Below are 21,434 nucleotides of genomic sequence, written 5' to 3'. Positions count from 1 at the left end.
ACGTAAACATTAGGAAGAATTTGGTGACAGTAAGAGCTGTTTGATAGTGGAACTTGCTGCCTTGGAGAGCAGTGGAGTCTTCTTCTTGAGAGGTTTTGAAAGAGGTTGAATGGGCATCTGTCAGGAGTGCTTTGACTGTGTCTTCCTGCATGGCCCTTCTGATTACTTCCAATATGATTTTATGGAACCCAGAGAAAGCAGACCCCCACCTAAGGAAAGTACTGGTTTTTTTACAACAACGTCCAGCATCCCTCCTCACCCAGCATAACTAGCTGGGGACAGGGAGGTGGATTCTGGAAGTTGTAATCCAAACAAAGGACCTTCTCAAGCTCTGAAGCAGACCATACTACATCACTTCCTATGGCATTGTTAATAATAATAATAATAAATTTTATTTCTACCCCGCCCTTCCATGGGTATGATCAGGGCGGCTTCATGGGTATGATCAGGGCGGCTGTTAAACATTGGAGTCTTGGTCATTTTCCTGACAGTCTTTACAGTTTCATTTCTTGGCCTCTCCGGAAAGATCTGCATTTAACTAGCATGCTGTTTACACACAGACAGCCTGGTTTCTATAAGCTTTCTCCTTCCTCCTTTGCCTGACATGCTGAGTGCGAAGATGAAAGATGAAAATAAAGTGGGGTGGCATTAACAATGCTTTCAGCTCCCTCTTCTCTTCCCTTCTTTGGTAACATTAAAATGTATCCTGTCAACATGTGTGAGCAAGTGGGTCTGTCTTCATGTTCATGTTCTTGTTTTTCAAAGTCTCCACAAACAAAACAGAAAGTAACTGAGCAACACTCATCCTACTTTCATTTTCAGCTGAAAATATTTCACTTCAACTTGACCTCCAGACAAAATGAAGCTGCTCTTGCACATTTAGTGGGATGGACTGTCACTCAGTTGGGAGGAGAAGGTGTTTTGTTGTGTCCTGAAGGGCGCAAAATGTGAATTGGTTCCAGGCTTTGCTATTCTAGAACAGCTGGTTTTTTGTAACTTTGATGCTGTTCCTTTGAACACCAGGTTGGGACCACAGCGGCCAGATGCTATGCCCCCAACTCGGCTTTTGTTGACACAAAAATAAGCGACAAAATGCTGCTCCTTTTTGAACTGACAAAAAGCTGGCTTTTCTGCTGCTGTCGTGGCTTTGCAGAGCTCCTGTGGCGTGCAGCATATAAACACCACATCACTGGAGTGCCAGAAAGCTGCCCGCCAAGTGGGCAGCATGACACCAGCCTAGGGGTGGCGTCAGAGCATGCGGCGTCTAAGCACCATGCTCTGACACCACCCCCAAGCCAGCGCAAAGGGGCAGTCTGTTTCGCCCCTTTTATTTTTATAAACCATGGAGTTTAAAATCACAGAATTAACATAACTCTAGAATTGCATTAAGAAACACAAAAACAAACACACACACTCATACACACACAAACATATAAATAAGTTGGTAAGGAACAGGGTAGGGAAGTGGAGTTGAAGACAAGGACAGAAGAGATTGCGAGGGGCAGAAACAGCCCAGTTGTGCTAGTGAAGGGACATGCGGAAGGGGGTGCTCCCAAACTGGTATGTATGCACTTCCCTTTATTAATGTGATCGTGCCAAAAACAGGGGTGGTGTGATAAAGACCTTAGTAGAGACTGAAATGCATGCACGTCTATACTCAGACTGTCTTGTGCTCACCTTTTGTTCAGAGCGACTTCCCTCATACTCTTCCAGCTGCTGACGGAAACCTGGGTTGGGATTGGCAACAGGCCGCACCACCTTGACAGCTTCCAGGGCTTCCCGCCAGCTTGCCTGCGTCACCGTCATGATGTACGCAAGGACGATGGTGGTGCTGCGGGAGATCCCAGCCAAGCTGCAGTGGGAACGAGAAGGGGTGAGTTAATGGGTTGTCGAGAGGTGGGTCTAGACCCCTGGGCAAGATACATGATTGGCCCCTCTTTAATTTTTCCTGACAACCAGACCTGAGCAAATTCTTAAGTGACTTAGGGTAGAATCTTGCATCATGAGACATGAATGCACCACACAGCTACATCTTTGTAGCTACACCTTTTGGTGATATTGCCTCAAATCCCACCATGTAAGCAGCACAACTGACCCCTCAATATGCCCCTTTCTGTGTTGCCGGAGAGCAGGAGGATCAGCAGAGACATGTCCAGCTATTTTCCTGCAGCTGGTAGAGCTGTGACAATCATTGACGGGGACCTCCAGAGGTCCTTGGAAGGTGCTTGTAGATGATAATGATGTTCCAGAGACTAGAACAGTAAGTAATGGATTCAAATTACAAGAAAAGTGGATCTGCCTAAAGATTAGGAAAAATTATTTTACAGTAAGAACTGTAGAACAGTGGAATGGGCTGCCTTGGAGTGTGGTGGACTCTCCATCTTTGGAGTTTTTTAAACAGAGGTTGGACAGACATCTTATGGGAGTGCTTTGGTGGTCTATTCCTGCATGGGAAGGGGTTGGATTAGACCCTTGGGGTTCCTTCCAACTCTATGATTCTGACTGTAAGATTCTCAGTCTTTGCAGTGCATCCAGTTAAAGGAAAATGGCTGGACACATCTCCACTGATCCTTCCACTCTCTCTGACAACATGGAAATGGCCATATTGGGCAAGGGGTAGGGGAATGTGCTGGTTACAAAATGCATTGGGAGAGGGTTTTTTTATCATTGCGCAGCCAAAACGCACCTCCCAACCTCCATGACAAATAAAAATACAAGTAGCAACTGTGTAAGTCTAGTTTAATGCCACTGTAAATTCACCAATGGAATTCCAGCCTTAGCTTTAATTTAGGTTAGAAAAAATGGAAATAAACGAACAACATTTATTAGATCAGGATGTCTAATCACTGAAATATTGGTCTGTATATCACCTTATTAAATGGTGAACCCACAGAACAGTAAGTCCAGTTGATTCAAATGGGTCTACTCTAGTCTGGGCTAAAAATACAATTTCAGCCCCTACATTTATTTTTTAAAATGACACTGTTGCACTTTACCATGTTTGAATCATATTAATTATTGCTATGACTTATACAAGACTGGAATGTGCTGTGATTTAGCAACAGACACTATAGGCTCTCTCTGGGCCGTTAAGAGATTTCCCAATGTATTTTATACTGGGATGGAATGGGATCTTTAAGTAGATGACAGGGCAAACTTGTTTTCTGCTGCTCCTGGAGGAAAGACCCAAAGCAATAGATTCAAATGGCGAGAAAAGAGATTCAAACAGAACCTTTGGAAGAACTCTCTGTTGGTATGAGCTGCACAACAGTGACGGAGCTTCTTGTCTTTCCTCCTAAGCCCACCCTTCAACACTCCTTTTCTGTCTCTGTGGACAACATTTCTATTCAACCAGTCCAGCAAGCCCGCAGTCTTGGTTTTATCTTTGACTCTTCTCTGTCGTGTATCCCTCAGATCCAGACCACAGCCAAGGCTTGTAGATTCTTTTTGTACAATATTGCCAAAATCCGACCATATCCCTCCGCCTCTACTGCCAAGATCCTGGTCCATGCCCTAGTGGTCTCACGACTGGATTACTGTAACATCCTCCTGGCTGGGCTTCCTCTTTCTCACCTCTGTCCTTTAATCTCTGTCCAGCATTCAGCTGCACGCATTATCACTTCCACCCACCGCTCTGACCACATCTCTCCTGTCTTGGCATCCCTTCACTGGCTCCCCCTCCCTTTCGTCATTCAGTATAAGCTCCTGCTGTTGAAATTTAAAGCCCTCCATGGGCTGGCCCTTCCTTACTTATCAGACCTTCTTTCTCCTCACTTTCCCACCAGGGCCCTCCGTTCTGGTAGTCAAGGGTTCCTGTCTCAGCCCAGGATTTCCTCTGCCCCATCTCGGATTCGCTCCTTTTCACTTGCTGCCCCTCACTCCTGGAACCTTCTTCCCCTACAAGCAAGAGCCATCACTTCCTTAACCAGCTTCAAAACGGAGTTGAAAACCATCCTGTTCAGAGAAGCCTTCCCAGGCATTGCATAATTGTCGCTTACTATCTGATGTTCTTTTGTTGCCTGTTTATCGAACCATTTCCTGTATTGCTATGTATTGTATATGTATTATCCTACTTGAGAGTATGTATTTTCCCTGGATGAAGATTAACCTTCCATTTTGAAGCCAAGCCCTCCCTCCAGTCCATCTGACTTGGTCCAGGCCTCGGAGGTAGAGAGGAACTGCTGGACCTCTTACCCTTTCCCTCCACTGCTCCCTTCTCCTTCTGTGTCATGTCTTTTTAGATTGTAGCCCGAGGGCAGGGAACCGTCTAATTAAAAAGATTGTATGTACAGCGCTGTGTAAATTTACAGCGCTTCATAAATAAAGGTTAATAATAATAATAATAATAATAATAATAATAATAATAACAGTGGAATGGACTCCCTTAAAAGGTGATGGACTCTCCTTAATTGGAGACTTTAAAACAGAATACATGGCTACTCTCTCATAGGTGTTTTAGTGGTGGACTCCTGCATGCCAGGGGATGGCTAAGTGGCCCATGGTATCCCTTCCAGCTCTATGAATCTATGGTTTAATGCCTGTTTTCCCACTGTCCAGGCACCTAAAGTCTTGGATCTTACAGAAATCTGGGCTCCGAGAACTTTGTCCATCCCTTGCCTCCCCTGTCCTCCTCAGCTCTGGCCCAAAGCCCCCTTCTGCCATCTTTTCCTGAGCTTCTCTAAAGATCCTCTCCTTCTCTTGCCTGCCTACATTCCCACAAACCACAGATAAACGGTCTCAAGTATGTCTTGTTGTTGTTGTTGTTGTGTGCCTTCAAGTCATTTCCAATGTAATATGACTCTAAGGCAAGCCTATCATGGGTTTTCTTGGATGAGAGTCATAATCCAACTCATCTAGAGGATATCAGATTGCGGAAGGCTGATCTCCACAAAGCTAAACTAAATAAATGAAGGAGTTGGAGTTTGCATAAGGCAATTTCCTAGGGTCAATTGTCCTCCTCATCTTGCCAACCTCCCCACTATTCCTGGGCTGACCCCTTCCCTTGCAGAAGTGGACATACCAATGGACGAGGCAGCATCCTCCATGCAGGCGACAGGAGTGGATAAAATGGATGCATTTTTTAAAGTGCTTCTTGCTGGAAGGGAAGAAGCAAAGCAAAGTCATGACAGGGTCAGCATGCTACTGAATGCCAAGAGTAGAGAGGTCACCGTCTTAGCCCCACAGATTTATAGGAGAAGACAGCTCCCATGATGCTACACCGATACGTAGAGACTTAACAAGTGGCAGCTAGTACAGCAGTGAATTTGCTCTACATTTTCGGCTAAAGTTTAACAGTCCTGTCCAGAATACTGTACCTGTTTGGTGATTAGGGTATAGCATCCTGGGTAATCCCTTTGGCCTTCAGACTAAAACCCAGAGTGAAATCACCATCCTATTGACATAGAAGGCTCCAGATGCCACCAGGCTTTCCCCTTTCCAAACCCAAGGCCTCCGATTCACCCCCACAAAGCAATATTCCACCTCTTAGCAAGGGAGATATGATAAGTCCTCTCTAAATATCTGAACAGTTGCTTCCTTGTGGAAGACAGAGCAAGCTTGTTTTCTGTGGCTCCAGAGAACAAGTTCTCAGTTCCCAACCAGGAGATTCAAATGACAAGAAAGGAAATTCTGACCAAATATTAGGGAAAACATCCTGAGACTAAGAGCTGTTTAATAGTGGAATGTACTCCCTCAGAAGGTAGTGGACTCTCATTCTTTGGAGGTGTTTACAGAGAGGTTGGATGACCATCTCAGAAATGCTTTTGTGTTGGATTCCTGCGCTGGCAGAAGGAGACTGACAAGATACTCTCCCAACTCTTGTTGTTATTAGCTGCCTTCGAGTCTTGACCTTGTGGATGAGACATCTCCAAGATCCCCTGTTCTCCACTGCTCTGCCTGGGTCTTATAGATTCAGGCCTGTGACCTCCCTGATTGAGTTCATCCTCTCTTTCTATTGTTGTCCACCTTTCCTAGCATTACTGTCCATTCCAATGATTGTTTTATTCTCATGATGAGGACAAAGTACGACAGCCAATAATAATAATAATAATAATAATAATAATAATAATAATAATAATAATAATTTATTTGTATCCCGCCCCTCTGAGAACAATCGGGGTGGCTAACAAGTTAAAAATACAAAACATATCAAATCCCTAGTACCCTCCCCCCCTTAAAAAGGTATTAAATCTAATAGAGAATTAAAACCATACAAGTTAGCCTCAGTTTACTCATCTCGGCTTCCAGGGAGATTTCAGGCTCAGTCTTTCAAGGACCCATTTTTTATTGGCTCTCTTCTCTTCTCCAACACCACATCTCAAATGAGCTGGTTTTCTTTTTATTTGCTTTCTTCACTATCCAGCTCTCACATCCATACATGGTGATGAGGAATACCATGGATTGGATTATTCTAACTCTGCAGTTCTATATTTTTGTACAGTCTGGAGAGGACACCAGATCCTGTTAGCCCAGCCTGAAGTGGGGGATCCACCAAATGCTGAGGAGATACAGACATAGGAGAGCATCAGCAGAACTCTAAGGTGTTTAACTCTAAGAACTCTAAGGGGGTTAAACAGAGAATGCCATCATAAGGAAACCATCTCTCATGTCCTCAGATTCCTTCCCCTCACCCTGAAGAAAAAGTCTACCTCCTTGATCTGGGGACCCTATCCCTGCCACTAGAACAGCGGTAAGTGAGGATATCTCCGTTATCGTGTAAGAGGAAACTCTGCAAGTAGAGTTCTCCTCTCTAGAGAGAGGTAGATAAGGTCCACCCACAACATCCAGGAACTTTTTGCCTGTCTGGATAAGCAGTGTCTCACAAATGCCCATCTGAAAACAAACTTGAATGTTCCCATCAAGAATTGCATGCAGGTTTCAGAGGAACTTGGCATATGGTCTCCTGAAAACAGAAACCAATTCCCTGACCTGTTCCTGCTTGCCTTCATGGAGACCTGAACGAAAACTAAAGTTGCAAAACGACACTGTGGAAATACACTGCTTCCGGCAACTGGATTATATAAGTTTACCTTGTTTATTGAGACTGGCATCTGTCTGGGCGTTACTGTGCTGTACACATCCCTCATGCATGGCTTTTGCAAGGGCTATGCGCATACAGGGTTATGAGATAATAACAACAAATAAAGGCAGCTCTGGATAGCCTTGGAACAATACATGCTGTTGTCCTCTTTTCTGTCTTTTTAAGGTATAGCTCCAAATGTTACCCAATTATGCTGCAGCTATGTTTCTGACTTGGGCAAGTTATAGGGATTATATAACCCCTTGCTAAAACAACTCTACTCGCTGCTAATCCACTTCCAGGCAGAATTCAAAGTGCTGGCTATGAGCATTAAAGCTCATAGCCAGGAATAAAGTGTGTGTGGGCCCAGACTATCCGAAAATGGTTATCTCTCTGTATGAACCTGCCTGAACATTCTGACCCACATGAGAGGGCCTTCTCATGCCCCTATCACCATCACAGGCATGTTTAGTGCAGACACAAGACAGAGCCTTCTTGGTGGTTGTTCTGTGTCTTGGTCTCTGGAGCAACAACAAATAAGCTTACTCCATCCTCAATATGGCATCCCTTCAAATATTTAAATATGGCTATCATGTCTCCTCTTAAACTACTCTAAACATACCCAGATTCCTAAGTGTTCCTAACAAAGCATGATTTCCAGACCAGGTCTAATGAATCCTAGAATCATGGAGTTGGAACAGTCCTCAAGGGCCATCCAGTCCAACTCCATTCTGCCATGCAGGAATACACAGTCAAAGTACTCCTGACAGATGTCCATCCAGCCTCTGTTTAAAGACCTCCAAAGGGGGAGACCATCACAAACAAACAAGCAGCTTCATTTATATACTGCTTCATACTGAACTAACAGTGTCTAAGCAGTTTACAGCTGTAAGCTAATTGCCCCCAACAATCTGGATACTCATTTTAGCTCCCTCCTTGGAAGGATGCAAGCCTGAGTCAAGCTTGAGCTCTTTCACTGGTACTGAACTTGCAACCTTATGGTTTTGAGTGAGTGGCTACAGTACTCAGGCATGGTTTCCAGACCTTTCACCATTTTGCTTGCCCTCCTTTGGACAAACATAATGGTTTAGTTATAGGAGGGTAGATTTTGATTGAAGTTTAGAAGGAACCTTGATAGTAAGAGTGGTTTGGCAATGGAGGTGGTGGGGTCTCCAACTCTGAACGTCTTCAGAAAGAGGCTGGGTAGCTCCCTGCTGGGGATGCTCTCAGTGGTTCCCAACTTTATTCCTCCAGATGTTTTGGACTTCAGCTCCTAGAATTCCTGACTGTTGGCCAAGCTGGCAGTATTTCTGGGAGTTGAGGTCCAAAACACCTGGAGGACCAAAGTTGGGAAATCACTATGATCTAGCTAGAGATGCTGCACTGAGCAGGAGGTTGGGTTTGCTGGCCCATGAGGCCCCTTCCAACACTAGGATTTTATGGAGAAGAAGCTGGGCAGTGGTGGCAAAAGGCTGTCCCCACCCTAAAGGCTGCTGGATTTTCAAAGGGTGGTGGTTATCATCACTGCGCCTTAGCAGCTGCTGGAAATGCATGAGGGACTGACAGGTGTTCCTGTCTTTTTCCTGACCATAAAAAGATTCAGTTGCCAACTTGATATCAGGTTGCTGTTAAAGAGTAGCTTGACTGGAGGTCTGCACACAGGCACCCAAACCTAGTCCTTAGAGGTGTGTCTGTTCGTGCTTTGTAACTTCAAACAAGAAAAGCCAAACATTATTGCCTTTGCTTTACAGCTCTTGTTTCCAGCTAACTCACAGCCATGGGGTGGCCTCCTGCACCCCAGAACTGGGAGTTGGGGGCATAACCCCCAAAACTAGGCTGGAGGATTTGCTGTTGCATGACTTCAAGCCATTTCTGATTCATGGCAACCCTAAAGCAAAGTTATCATGGGGTTTTCTTGGCAGGTTTTGTTCAGAGGAGGTTTGCCATTGTCTTCACTTGAAGCCAAGAGCATGTGACTTGCCCATGGTCACCTAGTGGGTTGAAATGATGTGGCAAAATTGGTCCACCAAGATTCCTTTAAAAAACAACATTTGGGAGTGTGTGGCGGTAGATGTTGCCTTTCAAGCTCTCCTGGGTGAATAGTGCAGCCCCTAGTCCATATCCTTCAACTGTCCCAATCTGGCAGGGAAAGTCCTGATTAATCCTCTGTCATCCCACATATTCAGCTGCTTTTAAAATGTCCTGGTTTCTTTCTCCTCCTCCCACTTTTCCCTTTTTGTCCTCTTCTTATTTCAGTTGCTGCAGACTGAGTTCAAAGTGCAAAATTAGTTTGCGCTCATTTAACTCAGAGCAGATTTATGGGGAAAATATTTAAAGTCATAGAATCCTAGAATCCTAGAGCTGGAAGAGATCCCCAAGGACCAATCAGTCCAACCCTATTCTGCTGCACAGGAAGACACAACCAAAGCACCCCGATAGATGGCCACCTAACCTATGTTTGAAAACCTCTGAGGAAAGGGACTCCACCAACCTCTGAGGCAGCCTGTTTCATTGTTGAATAGTTCTTACTGTCAGGATGGAAGTTCCTCTAAATGTTCAGGTGGAATCTGCTTTTTGAACTCATCTGACTGAGAAGTACCAAAGATATGGGTGATGGACACTCTATGAGACTGGAATGGACTGCCTCAAAGAGTGATGGACTCTCCATCTTTGGATGTTTTTCAACACAGGTTGGATGATCATCTTTTAGGAGTTTAGTTATGCATGCTGGCATGGCAGAGGGGGAGCCAGTGTGGCGTGCCTTGGGACCTGTACTGGCTTGAATGTTCAACTAGGACACTGCGAGACCAGGGTTCGAGTCCCTGTTTGGCCATGGAAACTCACTGGGTGATCTTGGCTAAGTTACACTCTCTCAGCCTCAGGGGAAGGCAGGACAAACCCCTGATCAATAAATCTTGCCAAGAAAACCCTGTGATATGTTCGCCTTAAGGTAGCCATAAATCAGAAATGACCTGAAGGCACACAACAAGAAAGGCAGAGGGTTGGATTAGATGGCCCTTGCAAGCCCTTCCAACTCTAAGATGTTATGATTACATTTTTATTTAGTCACTGATTATTTGTTTGTCAAATTATTTCCCCGCCCCTACTTTTACCATGATCATTACTTACATGTTTGCCTCTGGTGTGTCCGGGAGCACAATGCGGAGGTACGTAATTCCCTGGAAAATAAAAACAGAATAAAGTATCTATTCACTTGTCCATTCTCTAGAAAAGCAAAGTGACAGTAGAGACTAGAGCCTGAAAATATTACTTTTTTGAGAAGGCAACTGCCATAATCTCCAAGCAAACACAACACATGGCCATCTGGGTGTGAGATTCTGGGAGTCACAGTGATCCCCCCCAAAAAAAATTTTTTTTGACTCCCCAACCCCTGCAAGTTTGAACTTCAGAAGCCTTGAGTATTGTGGGTGTTTCCAGACTCTGACAAGGTGACCATCCTTGAGGGGCTTGTAACAGATTTAATTCTTCCCAGCTTCTCAAAGGAACTGCAGGAATTTTACATATCTGGCAAAATGGTTGGCAACTTGTGACCCATGGGCTGCATGTGGCGCTTGGGCTCCACTTTTGTGGCTGCTGAAGCCACTCCATAATCCCCCAAAGTCCCCCAACCCTGCAATTAAAACAATGAACTGAGGTATGATTTTCAGGCAGTTTTTGCCCCCAGACCATCCACAAAACCCTCGCATGTGTGAAAATACACAAAAAAATGCCACCATCTCTCTGCAAGCACTTGGAAAAAAACATATCTTCATTATCTTGTGCAATCCCTCTCAAAATGTCTACAGGAAGGGATGCAACTTCACTTTCTGTCACAATTTTGAGAGGCAGTGCAGATGAAAATGAAATATTGTTGAGGGGGCACTGCCCATTGCGAGGTCTGGGTAAAATCTGTCCCGTGACACATTTGCCCATTCCTACAGTGATGGATCTCCCACAGGTTACCCAACCATAGCCCTTTCCTACAAAAATTATGGGCCATTTCAATGGAGTTTATCACACGGGAGGAATTTCTCTTAATTTCAAATGAAAAGAAAGTGGGGCCAGAACGCATTCACGTGAATTCGCTAGTGCAGCGAATTTACGTGAATTCGAATTGCGTTCGAACTGACTTCCCATTGCCCAAAAATAGCTTGCCATTGCCTGAAATTGCATGTGTTAGTCTATCACGCAATAACGTGAAACCCCACGATTGCGTTTGGACTGACTTCTCATTGCCCGAAATTGTGTGTGGTAGTCTATCATGCAATAATGTTAAACCCCATGATTGTGTTTGGATTGCCATTGGATTATACTTCCATCACGTCCAACAAAACTTGTGATGGGGAGCTTTCTAGTAGATCAAGCCCAGCGGATCAGATCTGTCTCTACTGTTCACAAACCTGCCAAAAAGCTGTCCCCACCACCCACGGTCATTGTTTCACATTGACTGTGAGGTCTCATACCGGAATATATGGCTGTGGGGATTCATGAATGGAAATGATGTGGGTGATATTGTGGCGGCTCAGCTGATCAAAGTCCTTGGCATCTAGGAGAAAGAGGAGGAGGAAGAGATGTGGAGTTATTTCAGGCATCCTTATTCATTTTCCACAGACAACTACCAGTGCACATTGCAAGCTTGCTGCTGATCTGCAGAAAAATCAAAACATGTAGGATCACAAGCTGAAAATGGGTAGGCATGCGCAGCTCATAAAATCAAGGGCAAATGCCAGCTAACACACAACAAGCTCTTCCAGGTGGGGCAAATGTGTCGATAGGTTGCAGTATTTGTTCCTGTATCTCTGTTACAGCAGCAGCAGCAGCAGCAGCAGCCTTGTAATATTTTATAGCAATTCCTGGTACAACCTACAATATCCTATTCCCAGCCTGCAGAGTGGGCTGGGGGTCCATTTTAGAGTTGCTCGAGGGGGAAGGTGAGATTGGGTGTAAAACACACTGCAGAAATAATCCAGTTTGAGACTACTTCAACTGCCTTGGCTCAATGCTAGGGAATCCTGAGAACTGTAGTTTATTGTGGGCCCAAACAGACAGGCCAAAGTAAAGCTGCTTCGGGTCACTTTGGAGGTATGCTGTTTAAATGACACACACATCTTAAGAGGCCAGACACTACACCAAAGCTGCACTCCAGTCCTTAGGACTGGAGCATGACTTTGGCGCAGCTTCTGGCCTCTTAAGATTCAGCATCATTTAAACAGCATACTTCCAAAGTGACCCGAAGCAGCTTTATTTTGGCCTGTCTGTTTGGGCCCTGTGGCACCAGAGCTCTCTGACAGAGAAGGCTAAATGTCTCACAGTACAGTTTCCAGAATTCCCTAGCATTGAGCCAGGGCAGTTAAAGCAGTCTCAAACTGGATTATTTCTGCAGTGTGTTTTGGACAGTTGAGACCACCTGGATCTTTCCTCTTCCTCCTCCTCCTCTTCCTAGACTTTTTTTCTCCTAGAGAGGAAGAGAAAAGCAATGAGAGTGTTTGGAGCTTCTGTCTGGAAGAGGAGGAGGAGAGTTATTTCTTTACAAAATGTTAAAAATTAATATATATGAAAATATGAAAGAAAATATGCACACTAAACAAACAAAATATTTTAATTAATATACTACATCAAATGGGGGAAACATGATGTAAGCATGTAGATATAAAGAGGGTCACAAGAGTAAAAAGTTTTAGAACCACTGCCCTAGAATGGTGTAAAGCTTTGAATATTGAACTAGGACACTAGGAGACCAGTCTTTGAATCCCGGCCCAACCATGGAAATCCACTCAGCCTCAGAGGATGGCAGTGGCAAACCTCCTCTGAAGAAACTTGCCAAGAAAACCCCATGAATAGGTTCGCCTTAGGGTCGGCATAAGTCGGAAAGGACTTGAAGGCAAACAAAAACAACCAGCTCTAGTCCATTCCCAGCCTTTGTTATTTTCTCAGCCTCTAAACTGTCAATGCAACAGTGTGCCTAACAACACCACTAAGTTGAAATCGAAACTTTCCATACCGCTGGACAGCTGCAGGTAACATTTGGCCATAATGCTATAATGGACTACAAACTCCATCTGCCTGATGGCAGAGGTCCAACATGCTACACCAACTTCCCCAGGGGATGACAGAGCGGTCAGTCTGTCCGCTCTGCCTCGCACTCAGACTCACCCACATCCTAATATGCCCAAAGGGATTGTGAGCATCCAAACCATTCAACCATTAGATGCGTTGCCAGGACATCACACTCCTGTTAAAGGATTCTTTATCAATTTTTAATGAAAGCACCGCAGCGAGTGTATCTCCCCGCGTCATCACAAAGAGGACATCTCAAAGGTCACTTGTCTCCTCCCCACAATGCGTACACATGAGGTGATGCCATTGTCCGCATGCCTGGCTCTCCCCACCATCAGATGCTCTGCTTAAAGAGGGCAGCCAAGGGGAACAGAGGGGAGATCTAGCAAATGGACAGGCGTGCAAAAACTCTGACACGGCAGGAGGATGGCATGGAGTTTACAAATGGTGTCTCTGTTGTCTGAGGATTTCCTATGCACTTAGTATCACAGAATCATAGAATCCTAGAGTTGAAAGATATCCCCAGGGGCCATCCAATCCAACCCTATTCTGCCATGCAGGAAGGCACAGTCAACGCACTCCTGACAGATGACCATCCAGCTTCTGCTGAAAAACCTCCAAAGAAGGAGACTCCACCATCCTCCCTCCAAGGGAGCATCCACACTGCAGAAATATATCCATGTTGACACCATTTTAACTGCCATGGCTCAATGCTATGGAGTTTGGGAATTGTAGTTCTGTGAGACATTTTGCTTCTCTTGTCAGAAGACTCTGGTGCCACGGCAAACTACAGTTCCCATAATTCCACAGCATTCAGCCATAGCAGTTAAAGTGGTGTCAACTTGGATTATTTCTGCAGTGTGGATGCAGCCTCTCGGAGCTCATTACATTGTTCAGCAGCTCTTGCCATTACGAAGTTCTTGCTAATGTTAAGATGGAAACTTTTTTTTATAATAATTTTTATTAATAATAATTTTTATTTAGGTGGAAACCCTTTAGAGGCTCCAGGATCTGGGCATGAACCTGAATCCCTTTCTTCAGTCCTCTGGGCAAAGGGAACAAGTCCCAGGGAAAATACACTGCCTTCAAAAGTCATACCCTCCAACTTTTCAAAGTGAAAACTGGCACATGTATGACCAAGCAACAGCAGACTGTGGTCAAGATGGCAAACGCTGTCAGTGAGGAAGAAGGCACAAGCTAAGAGAGGCTGCAACAGTTTGATTTTACCTGAGACTACTGGGAAGGGATATTTATTTATTTATCATTTAAGTACTGGTAATTTAAATGCCATTTTCCTCCCAGCACAGGATGTCATGCGGCTTGCAACAGAACACACCTCCCTATTAAAAGCAAGATTCCCAATGGCACTTTCTTGGGGCAGGTGGAGGCCTGAATTCAATTGCTAAGCTGCCAATACACTGAATTAAAATGATGATATTCAAGGCCTTAGACAGCTGGGGGCTAGGGCTGCCAGAGACAGGATCAACCCAGGCCTTGAGATTTCTGGGCAAAAACCGAAGACCAGGCAAGGCTGCATTCTATCATGCTACTTGTTCAACTTGTATGCAGAAAATATCATTTGAAGAGTAGGTTTGGACTCAGAAGAAGTGAAGACAGGAGGAAGGAATATCAACAGTCTAAGATATGTGGATGGCACGATATTACTAGCAGAGAATAGTCCAGCTTCAAGGATTGCATGGTTCTCTCCCACCTCACCTTCCCTGGCCACCATTTTGGTCAGGAGCTGATGACATGAAGGGTCTGACTCTGAACCTGATGTTATCTGGCACATGGGGTTTTGGGTTGGCCGGGGGGGGGGGATCTATGCCCCACACCTTGAATTGACTCCAATATATGGGAACCATGGAGACTGACAAGCATTATCAAGCTGCTAAACTAATAAACTTGAGGTACAATAACATCCAAAATCCACAAAACAGCAAGACCTTTTTTAGGCAAACGAAAGTGCACCAAATAAATGTTGCAAGCTTTTGATGCTCCGCTGGCTTCCTCATCCGGCAAAAGTGTTTTTTACAGGAGGAAAAAATGACAATGTTTGTCACAAAATGCAAGCTTGTGGCTAACATCATAATGTTTTTTTCTCCTGTGTGATTATTAACATCTTTGCTTGATGAAGAAGCCAGTGAAGATTTGAAAGCTTGCAATATGTATTTTGTGCACTTTGACCCCCCCCAAACGTATCAACTGTTTTGTGGATTTTTGGATGTGATTGTACTTTTTTACATGGCCAACACAGCTACCACAGGACTTGAAGTCAGTCACCCATATCCACAGATTCTTTATCCACAGATTCAAGTATCCACTGATTGAAGTTTTTTTTAAAAAAGGTATTAATTCTAAATAGCCAAATTTCATTTTGCCATTTTATATGTGACACCATTTACTCTGCCACTGTATTTAATGAGACTTGAGAATCCATGGATTTTGGTATCCACGGAGGATCCTGGAACTAAACTGCAGCGGATAACAACAACAACAACAATAATTAAATAATTTATTTATTTATATTTTCCCGCCTCTCCCAGGTGGATCAAGGCAGGATTACAACCTGGTATAAATATACAAATGCAAAGCACAGCAATAAAATACATAAGCACTTAACAATTAAAAACACGCTATCAAAAGGCGACAGTGGGATAAAGATATTCCAATCCTGATCAAAGAGGTGGATCCATGTGTCTTATACAAGATCGGGTGGGTATGCTTGCCAGAAGAGATCCATCTTAACTGCCTTCTTAAAAGTCTCCAAGGAGATAGTAAGACGGGTCCTCTGTATAATAAACTCAAGAGCCAAAGCAAAGAGCCAGTTGTTCAAGCGTCCAAGATTTGTTTCTCGCAACTCTTGCATTTCTGGCTGCTTTCACACCCACCTGTTCAAAACACACACAAGCATGCAAAGGCAACGTTCCTAAGTGAGTTCTTAGAAATCCAGATGGGCAAATGTCCAGGTCTTATTTCAGGCTCAGCAGGAGTAGCTGGCAATGGCTCAAGGCTGTTTTTACCCCACCTCTTACAATACACACCACCACATTCTTTCCGTAGCAAGTGCTAAGGACAGCAAACGGTGATGGTACATACAACCAAGCCAATATACTACATCACTGCAGCAGTCTGAGACTACTTTAGCTGTCATGACTCCATCCTCCAGAATCTTGGTATTTGTAGTTTGGTGAAGGACTTACACTAGAGTGCTTTGGCCAACTCTTCTGACTTTGCTTTTGTTGTTGTGTGCCTTCAAGTCATTTTTGACTTATGGCAATCCTAAGGCAAACCTGTCATAGGGTTTTCTTGGCAAGATTTGTTCAGAGGAGGTTTGCCATAGCCATTCCCTTAGGAATTCCCATTGGGTTTCATGGTCAAGCTGGAATTTGAACCCTGGTCTCCAGAGTCATAGTCCAACACTCAAACCGCTATGCCATGCTGGCTCCTTCCTCTAACGTATAGTTCCAAAATTAAACGGATTCAATCCTCATTTCCTCCTATCAGTTATCTTAACAATTGTAGTTCAGGAGAGGAGAGTGCACATTCTCTTCTTTGGTCTTCCAGATGTTTTGGGCTTCACTTCCCAGAATCTCTGATCTTTGGTCATGCTCAGTTGGACTTATGGGATTTGACACCTACAATATCTGGAGAGCCAAAATTGCAAACTTCTGGAGAGGAACTCTCTCAAATGAGACAATTCTGAATATCTTATCTTCCAGAATTTCAGTTGAAAACTAAAATATGTGCAGCCAAGCAACAAGAGAGCATGGTCAAGATGGCAAATGTTACTATGAGAAAGAACACACATGCTAGGAAAGGCCACAGCATTTTGCTTTTGGCTGAGCTTACTGGGAAGGGCCAGATTTTGCCCTCCCTTCTGCCGTCTCATCTATCTACTGTTGAGCTAAGTGCAAACACGTTTCCAATTTGCAGCAACTGAAGCAAGCAGAGGACAAAGGGGGAAGGTGGGAGGAAGAGACAGAAACTGGAACATTTGAAAAAGCAGGAAGATAGAGGATTAATCGAGACTGTCCCTGCCCAACCAGGGCGGGAAAACATATAAAAAGTTATTGTTAAAATTCACGTGCGTGTGTGTGTATTGTGTAAGCCTCCTGTTGACCTAGGGCAACCCCATGAATTTCACTGGGTTTTCTTAGGCAAGGAATACTCAGAGGTGGTTTTGTCAGTTGCTTCCTCAGAAACAGAGCCTACAACACCTGATCTTTGTTGGCGGTCTCACTCACCTATGAAGTTTCCAAGGAACAGTCCAGGAAGAACCTGCCGGACAGAAAAAGAAAATTCTCGTGAGCTGTGGTGCTTGGGTCATAGGGAGAGTACCAGTTACTGAGGACACCCTACCACCTTTTCCCCACCACCTCAGCTACACATAAGTTAACCCTCCTCCTTTCTTCCCAAGACTAGGCTCTCCAACTTTCCTCATCCCTTTTCAGTGTGGTGTTTTCATTTCAGTCTTTTACAAAAATCTTTCTCTCTTCCACCTGGGAATCTACAATCATACAGAAAAGTTGGCTTTGCAGATTAGAGATACCAACCATGGTGGATACTCAGGAGGATAGAGGTCCCCAGCATCTGGAAACTACCGAGTGAACAGCAAAGAAGGAACAGCGCATGGGATATCCGTGGAAGAGTCAAAATGTTGGGAATTTTTAAAATTATTTTTTCCTACCTTTCCCAGAATCCTGAATTTAGCATAGCCATGCTGGAGTTGTAGTCCATAAAGGTAACTTTTCAAAGATCTGAATTCCCAGTTGGAAACCACCATTTACTGAGCAGAAGCGACAGGGCAGAGAGGTAGAACTCCACATATTACTTGGGCTGCACCTGCACTGCAGAATTAATCCAGTTTGACACCGTGTTAACTCCCATGGCTCAGTTTTGTGAGATATTTAGCTTTCACTGTCAGACAGCTCTGGTGGCACAATGAACTACAAATCCCAGGATTCCATAGCACTGAGCCATGGCAGCTAAAGTGACTACTTGCAGATTGCAACTCCCAGAATTTCCCAGCCAGTATGACCAATGCTTCTCTACCTGAACATCTCTTCCTGAACAGAGAAATGGGAGGGTCAGAAAGACTCTCACCTTGGTCTTGCCATTTCTGTGATATCTGTCCTGTTATGACACACACACTAGATAGCCAGCATGGCATAGTGGTTTGAGTATGGGACTACAACTCTGGAGACCAAAGTTTGATTCCCTGCTTGGCCATGAAACCCACTGGGTGACCTTAGCCCAGTCACATGCTCTTAGCCTCAGGAGAAGACAATGGCAAACCCCCTCTGAACAAATCATGTCAAGAAAACTGCATGATAGGGTTGCCTTAGGGTCACTGCAAGTCGGAAATGACTTGAAGGTATACTTTTTTTCTGTCACAGTAGTATTTTTAAAAATGCACCTGACTTTTCCAAGGCTATGACACCCTCCAACTATTGTGATTTGACAAGAAGAGTCTCAAAATCTTGTCATCCCATGTTCTCCCCAGCTGCAGTTAAAATGTACCCTTTTCTGTCTCCTCCTCCCACTTTCACTTTTTAGCCTCAGTTTACTTTATTTGCTGCAAACTGAGTTTAAAGTGCAATAATAGTTTGCACTTAACTCAACAGAGAGAGAGAAAGAGAGAGATGTGGGGAGAAAACCTTGCCCTTCCCAGTAGGCTCAGGCAAAGGCAAACTGCTGCAGCCTCTCCTAGCGTTGTGTTTTTCCTCATTTATAACTTTTTCCATTTTGACCACCCATGTTGATGTTGCTTGGCTGCATGTATCCCATTTTTCATCAATGAAATGTTGGAGAGTATGAGCTCTTTGCTCTCCACACCTCCATTTACAACGCTGAATGGAAGCTGCAGGGCAGATAAGCAAAAGATGTATATGTATGTCTGCATGCACCTTCTCACAATGTTGCACCCTGACCAGGGTGGCATAGTGATTTGAGCTTTGGACTATGACTGGAGACCAAGGTTCAAATCCTGACTCAGCCATTTAAACCCATTGGGTGACCTTGGGCAAGTCGCACTCTCTCAGCCTCAGAGAGTGGAAATGGCAAAGCCCCTTGCCAAGGAAATCCTATGATAGGTTCACATTAGGGTCGCCATAAGTCAGAACCGACATGACAGCAAACAACAACAACAACAAAGATGTTATTTTGATTGTAGCCAATGCATTTGCTCACACACCAAAATATCTACTTTTGCTTTGCAGTCATCTGAGAGAAGGGAATTTTGTATTGGCTCCACTGGCATGTCTTAGCTTTCTGTTCTTAGCGTCTAAGCAACTCTCTTGCTCTGGAAGCCCAGCAATAACTAGGAGGAAGACATTTCCTGAATCTGCAGGTGATGAGTAGACTGGTTTGGAATAAAGTGTTACCTGCTCTAGCTAGAGTTACCTCCAAGGGTCACATCAGCACAAGCAGAGTGTATTCTTCGACCCCTCATTGCTACTGGAGTTCTGCACAACTTTGGCCCAATCCACATTGCATTAACAATCCAGTTTGACTTTGCTTTAACTGCCCTGGCTCAATGCTAGGGAATCCTGCAAATTGTGTTTTTTGTAGCACCAGAGCTGTCTGACAAAGAAGGCTAAATATCTCACAAAACTACAGTTCCCAGAATTCCCTAGCATCGAGCCAGGGCAGTTAAAGCAGTGTCAAACTGGATTATTTCTATAGTGTGGGTTGGACCTGTGACTCCATCTGCTCTGCAAAAATAAAGCACTTATACATAGCATTGACCCATGGCTCAATCACTGAACCACTGAAACATGGCTGTTAAAGGGATATCAAACCACATTATTTCTACAGTGTAGATACAGCCTTTGTGGGTAGGACTGCCTTACTGATTGCAACTTGTGAGTTGGCTGTAAGCTTGCTTTCCATCCTAACCAAGACCTCTCTGCTGTCACTTGTGTGCTTGTAACTTTGTGTTTGGCAGTGCTGCAAAGGAGCCAGGATTCACCCAGTTGAAGCTCCAGTAGTTTTTCATTAGCAAGGATGTGACAGTATTCCCCACACACATAACACCTGGGCCTTTCTTGTTTCCTCTGAATTCATCTGCAATCCTCATAGTAGCTGAAAGGGAAATGGATTTTTCCAGGAACAGCATTCACCTGAGGAAGGAGGCTCAAGTCTATGAAAGCTCATGCTCCCAAATTCTTTCAACCAGTTAGTCTAAAGGTGCTACAAAAGCCCTTTGCATACTGGTTTTCCAGACTAAAAGTTATGTGTTTGAATATATTGCTGTGAGCTGTCTTTGTTGCAATACACAGTCTTTTGCAGTGGTCTTGATCAGGCTTTTAAGGGCCATTAACTTTACAAAAGACCTGCTCCTTTGGAAAATACAACCTGCTAGAACTGGCTTGTTGATATGAATCAACAAGGCTGTCTGAATTTTTAGATGCGTTGGGGACCGTCATGGTGTGGACCTGCACTTTGAAATTTCCCATTAGATCACAGGTGCTTGGGCTTGCATTGTGCTTAGTGTTACAGTTGATATTGTGAATGGGTCACTACTTACATCTGAAAGTGAGTAGTAAAGTTACTGAGCCAGCAAGAACAGGTGCATCTATTTGTGTGCAATTTTTTCAAGTCAACGCTGCTCCTGAAAAGGCAGGTTGCGTCAGTGGCCAGGAGCACCTTTGCCCAGTTTTGACTGGTGTGGTAGATGCATCCTTTTCTGGAGAAGGCAGATCTAGCCACAGAGGTTCATGCCTTAGTTACTTCCCAGTTAGACTACTGCAATGCATTCTATGTGGGGCTGCCCATTAAAAGTGTTCCAACACTGTAGCTAGTGCAAAATGCAGCAGCTAGACTGGTGTCAGGTGTGCATTTTTGTGACCATATGAGATCTATATTGCAATGAATTGTAAGAACTACATTGGCTTCCTATTTGTTTCTGAACTCAATTCAAGGTGCTGGTGTTGTCCTACAAAGCCCTAAATGACTTGGGGCCAAGACCGCTGCCTCCCTCCTGTATGAGCCTGAAATTTGAGATCTTGAGATCTGTGCATGTCCCAACATCTCATGAAGTTAGGCTGGTGGATGCACATACCCTTCTCTGTAGCATTGCCTCAACTGTGGAACTCGTTGCCCAAGAAAGTTAAGACTGTCCCCATCTCATTTAAGCTTCCAGGGGGCAGCCAAAACAATGCTCTTCCATATGGCATTTAATGTTTGAAAATGTATGTTTTTACTGTTTTAAAATTGGACTTTAGGATTGTCTTGAGGAATTTTAAAAGATAATTTTATTGTGTTTTTTAATGTATTTTTTAATTTCCACATTGTTTTCGTTGTTTTTATTTCTTCATTGCCCCTGGAGCCCCTGTGGGCTAGGAGGCGATACAGA

The 21,434-nt window shown here is 44.2% G+C and overlaps 1 protein-coding gene across 5 annotated transcripts in view; it reads right to left on the bottom strand.

Moving 5' to 3' along the window:
• The window catches only part of DUSP15 (dual specificity phosphatase 15), a 36,999-nt gene that overhangs the window by 6,214 nt on the left and 9,351 nt on the right, over positions 1-21,434 (bottom strand). For 4 of the 5 annotated variants that reach the window (XM_089513464.1, XM_089513463.1, XM_089513462.1 and 1 more), the window contains 5 exons: positions 17,323-17,356; positions 11,482-11,564; positions 10,148-10,197; positions 5,021-5,095; positions 1,678-1,852 (listed from right to left, as the gene is read on the bottom strand). In XM_089513464.1, the coding sequence (XP_089369590.1) occupies positions 1,678-1,852; positions 5,021-5,095; positions 10,148-10,197; positions 11,482-11,564; positions 17,323-17,356 (417 nt within the window). The remainder of the gene's footprint in view (positions 1-1,677; positions 1,853-5,020; positions 5,096-10,147; positions 10,198-11,481; positions 11,565-17,322; positions 17,357-21,434) is intronic. The other variant, XM_089513465.1, reaches the window with a different exon arrangement.

Source organism: Sceloporus occidentalis, unplaced genomic scaffold (assembly GCF_023333645.1).
Source record: "Sceloporus occidentalis isolate IW3139 unplaced genomic scaffold, rSceOcc1.0.p SCAF_3, whole genome shotgun sequence".
Lineage (NCBI taxonomy): Eukaryota > Metazoa > Chordata > Lepidosauria > Squamata > Phrynosomatidae > Sceloporus > Sceloporus occidentalis.
This window is presented reverse-complemented; position numbering and strand designations above follow the sequence as displayed.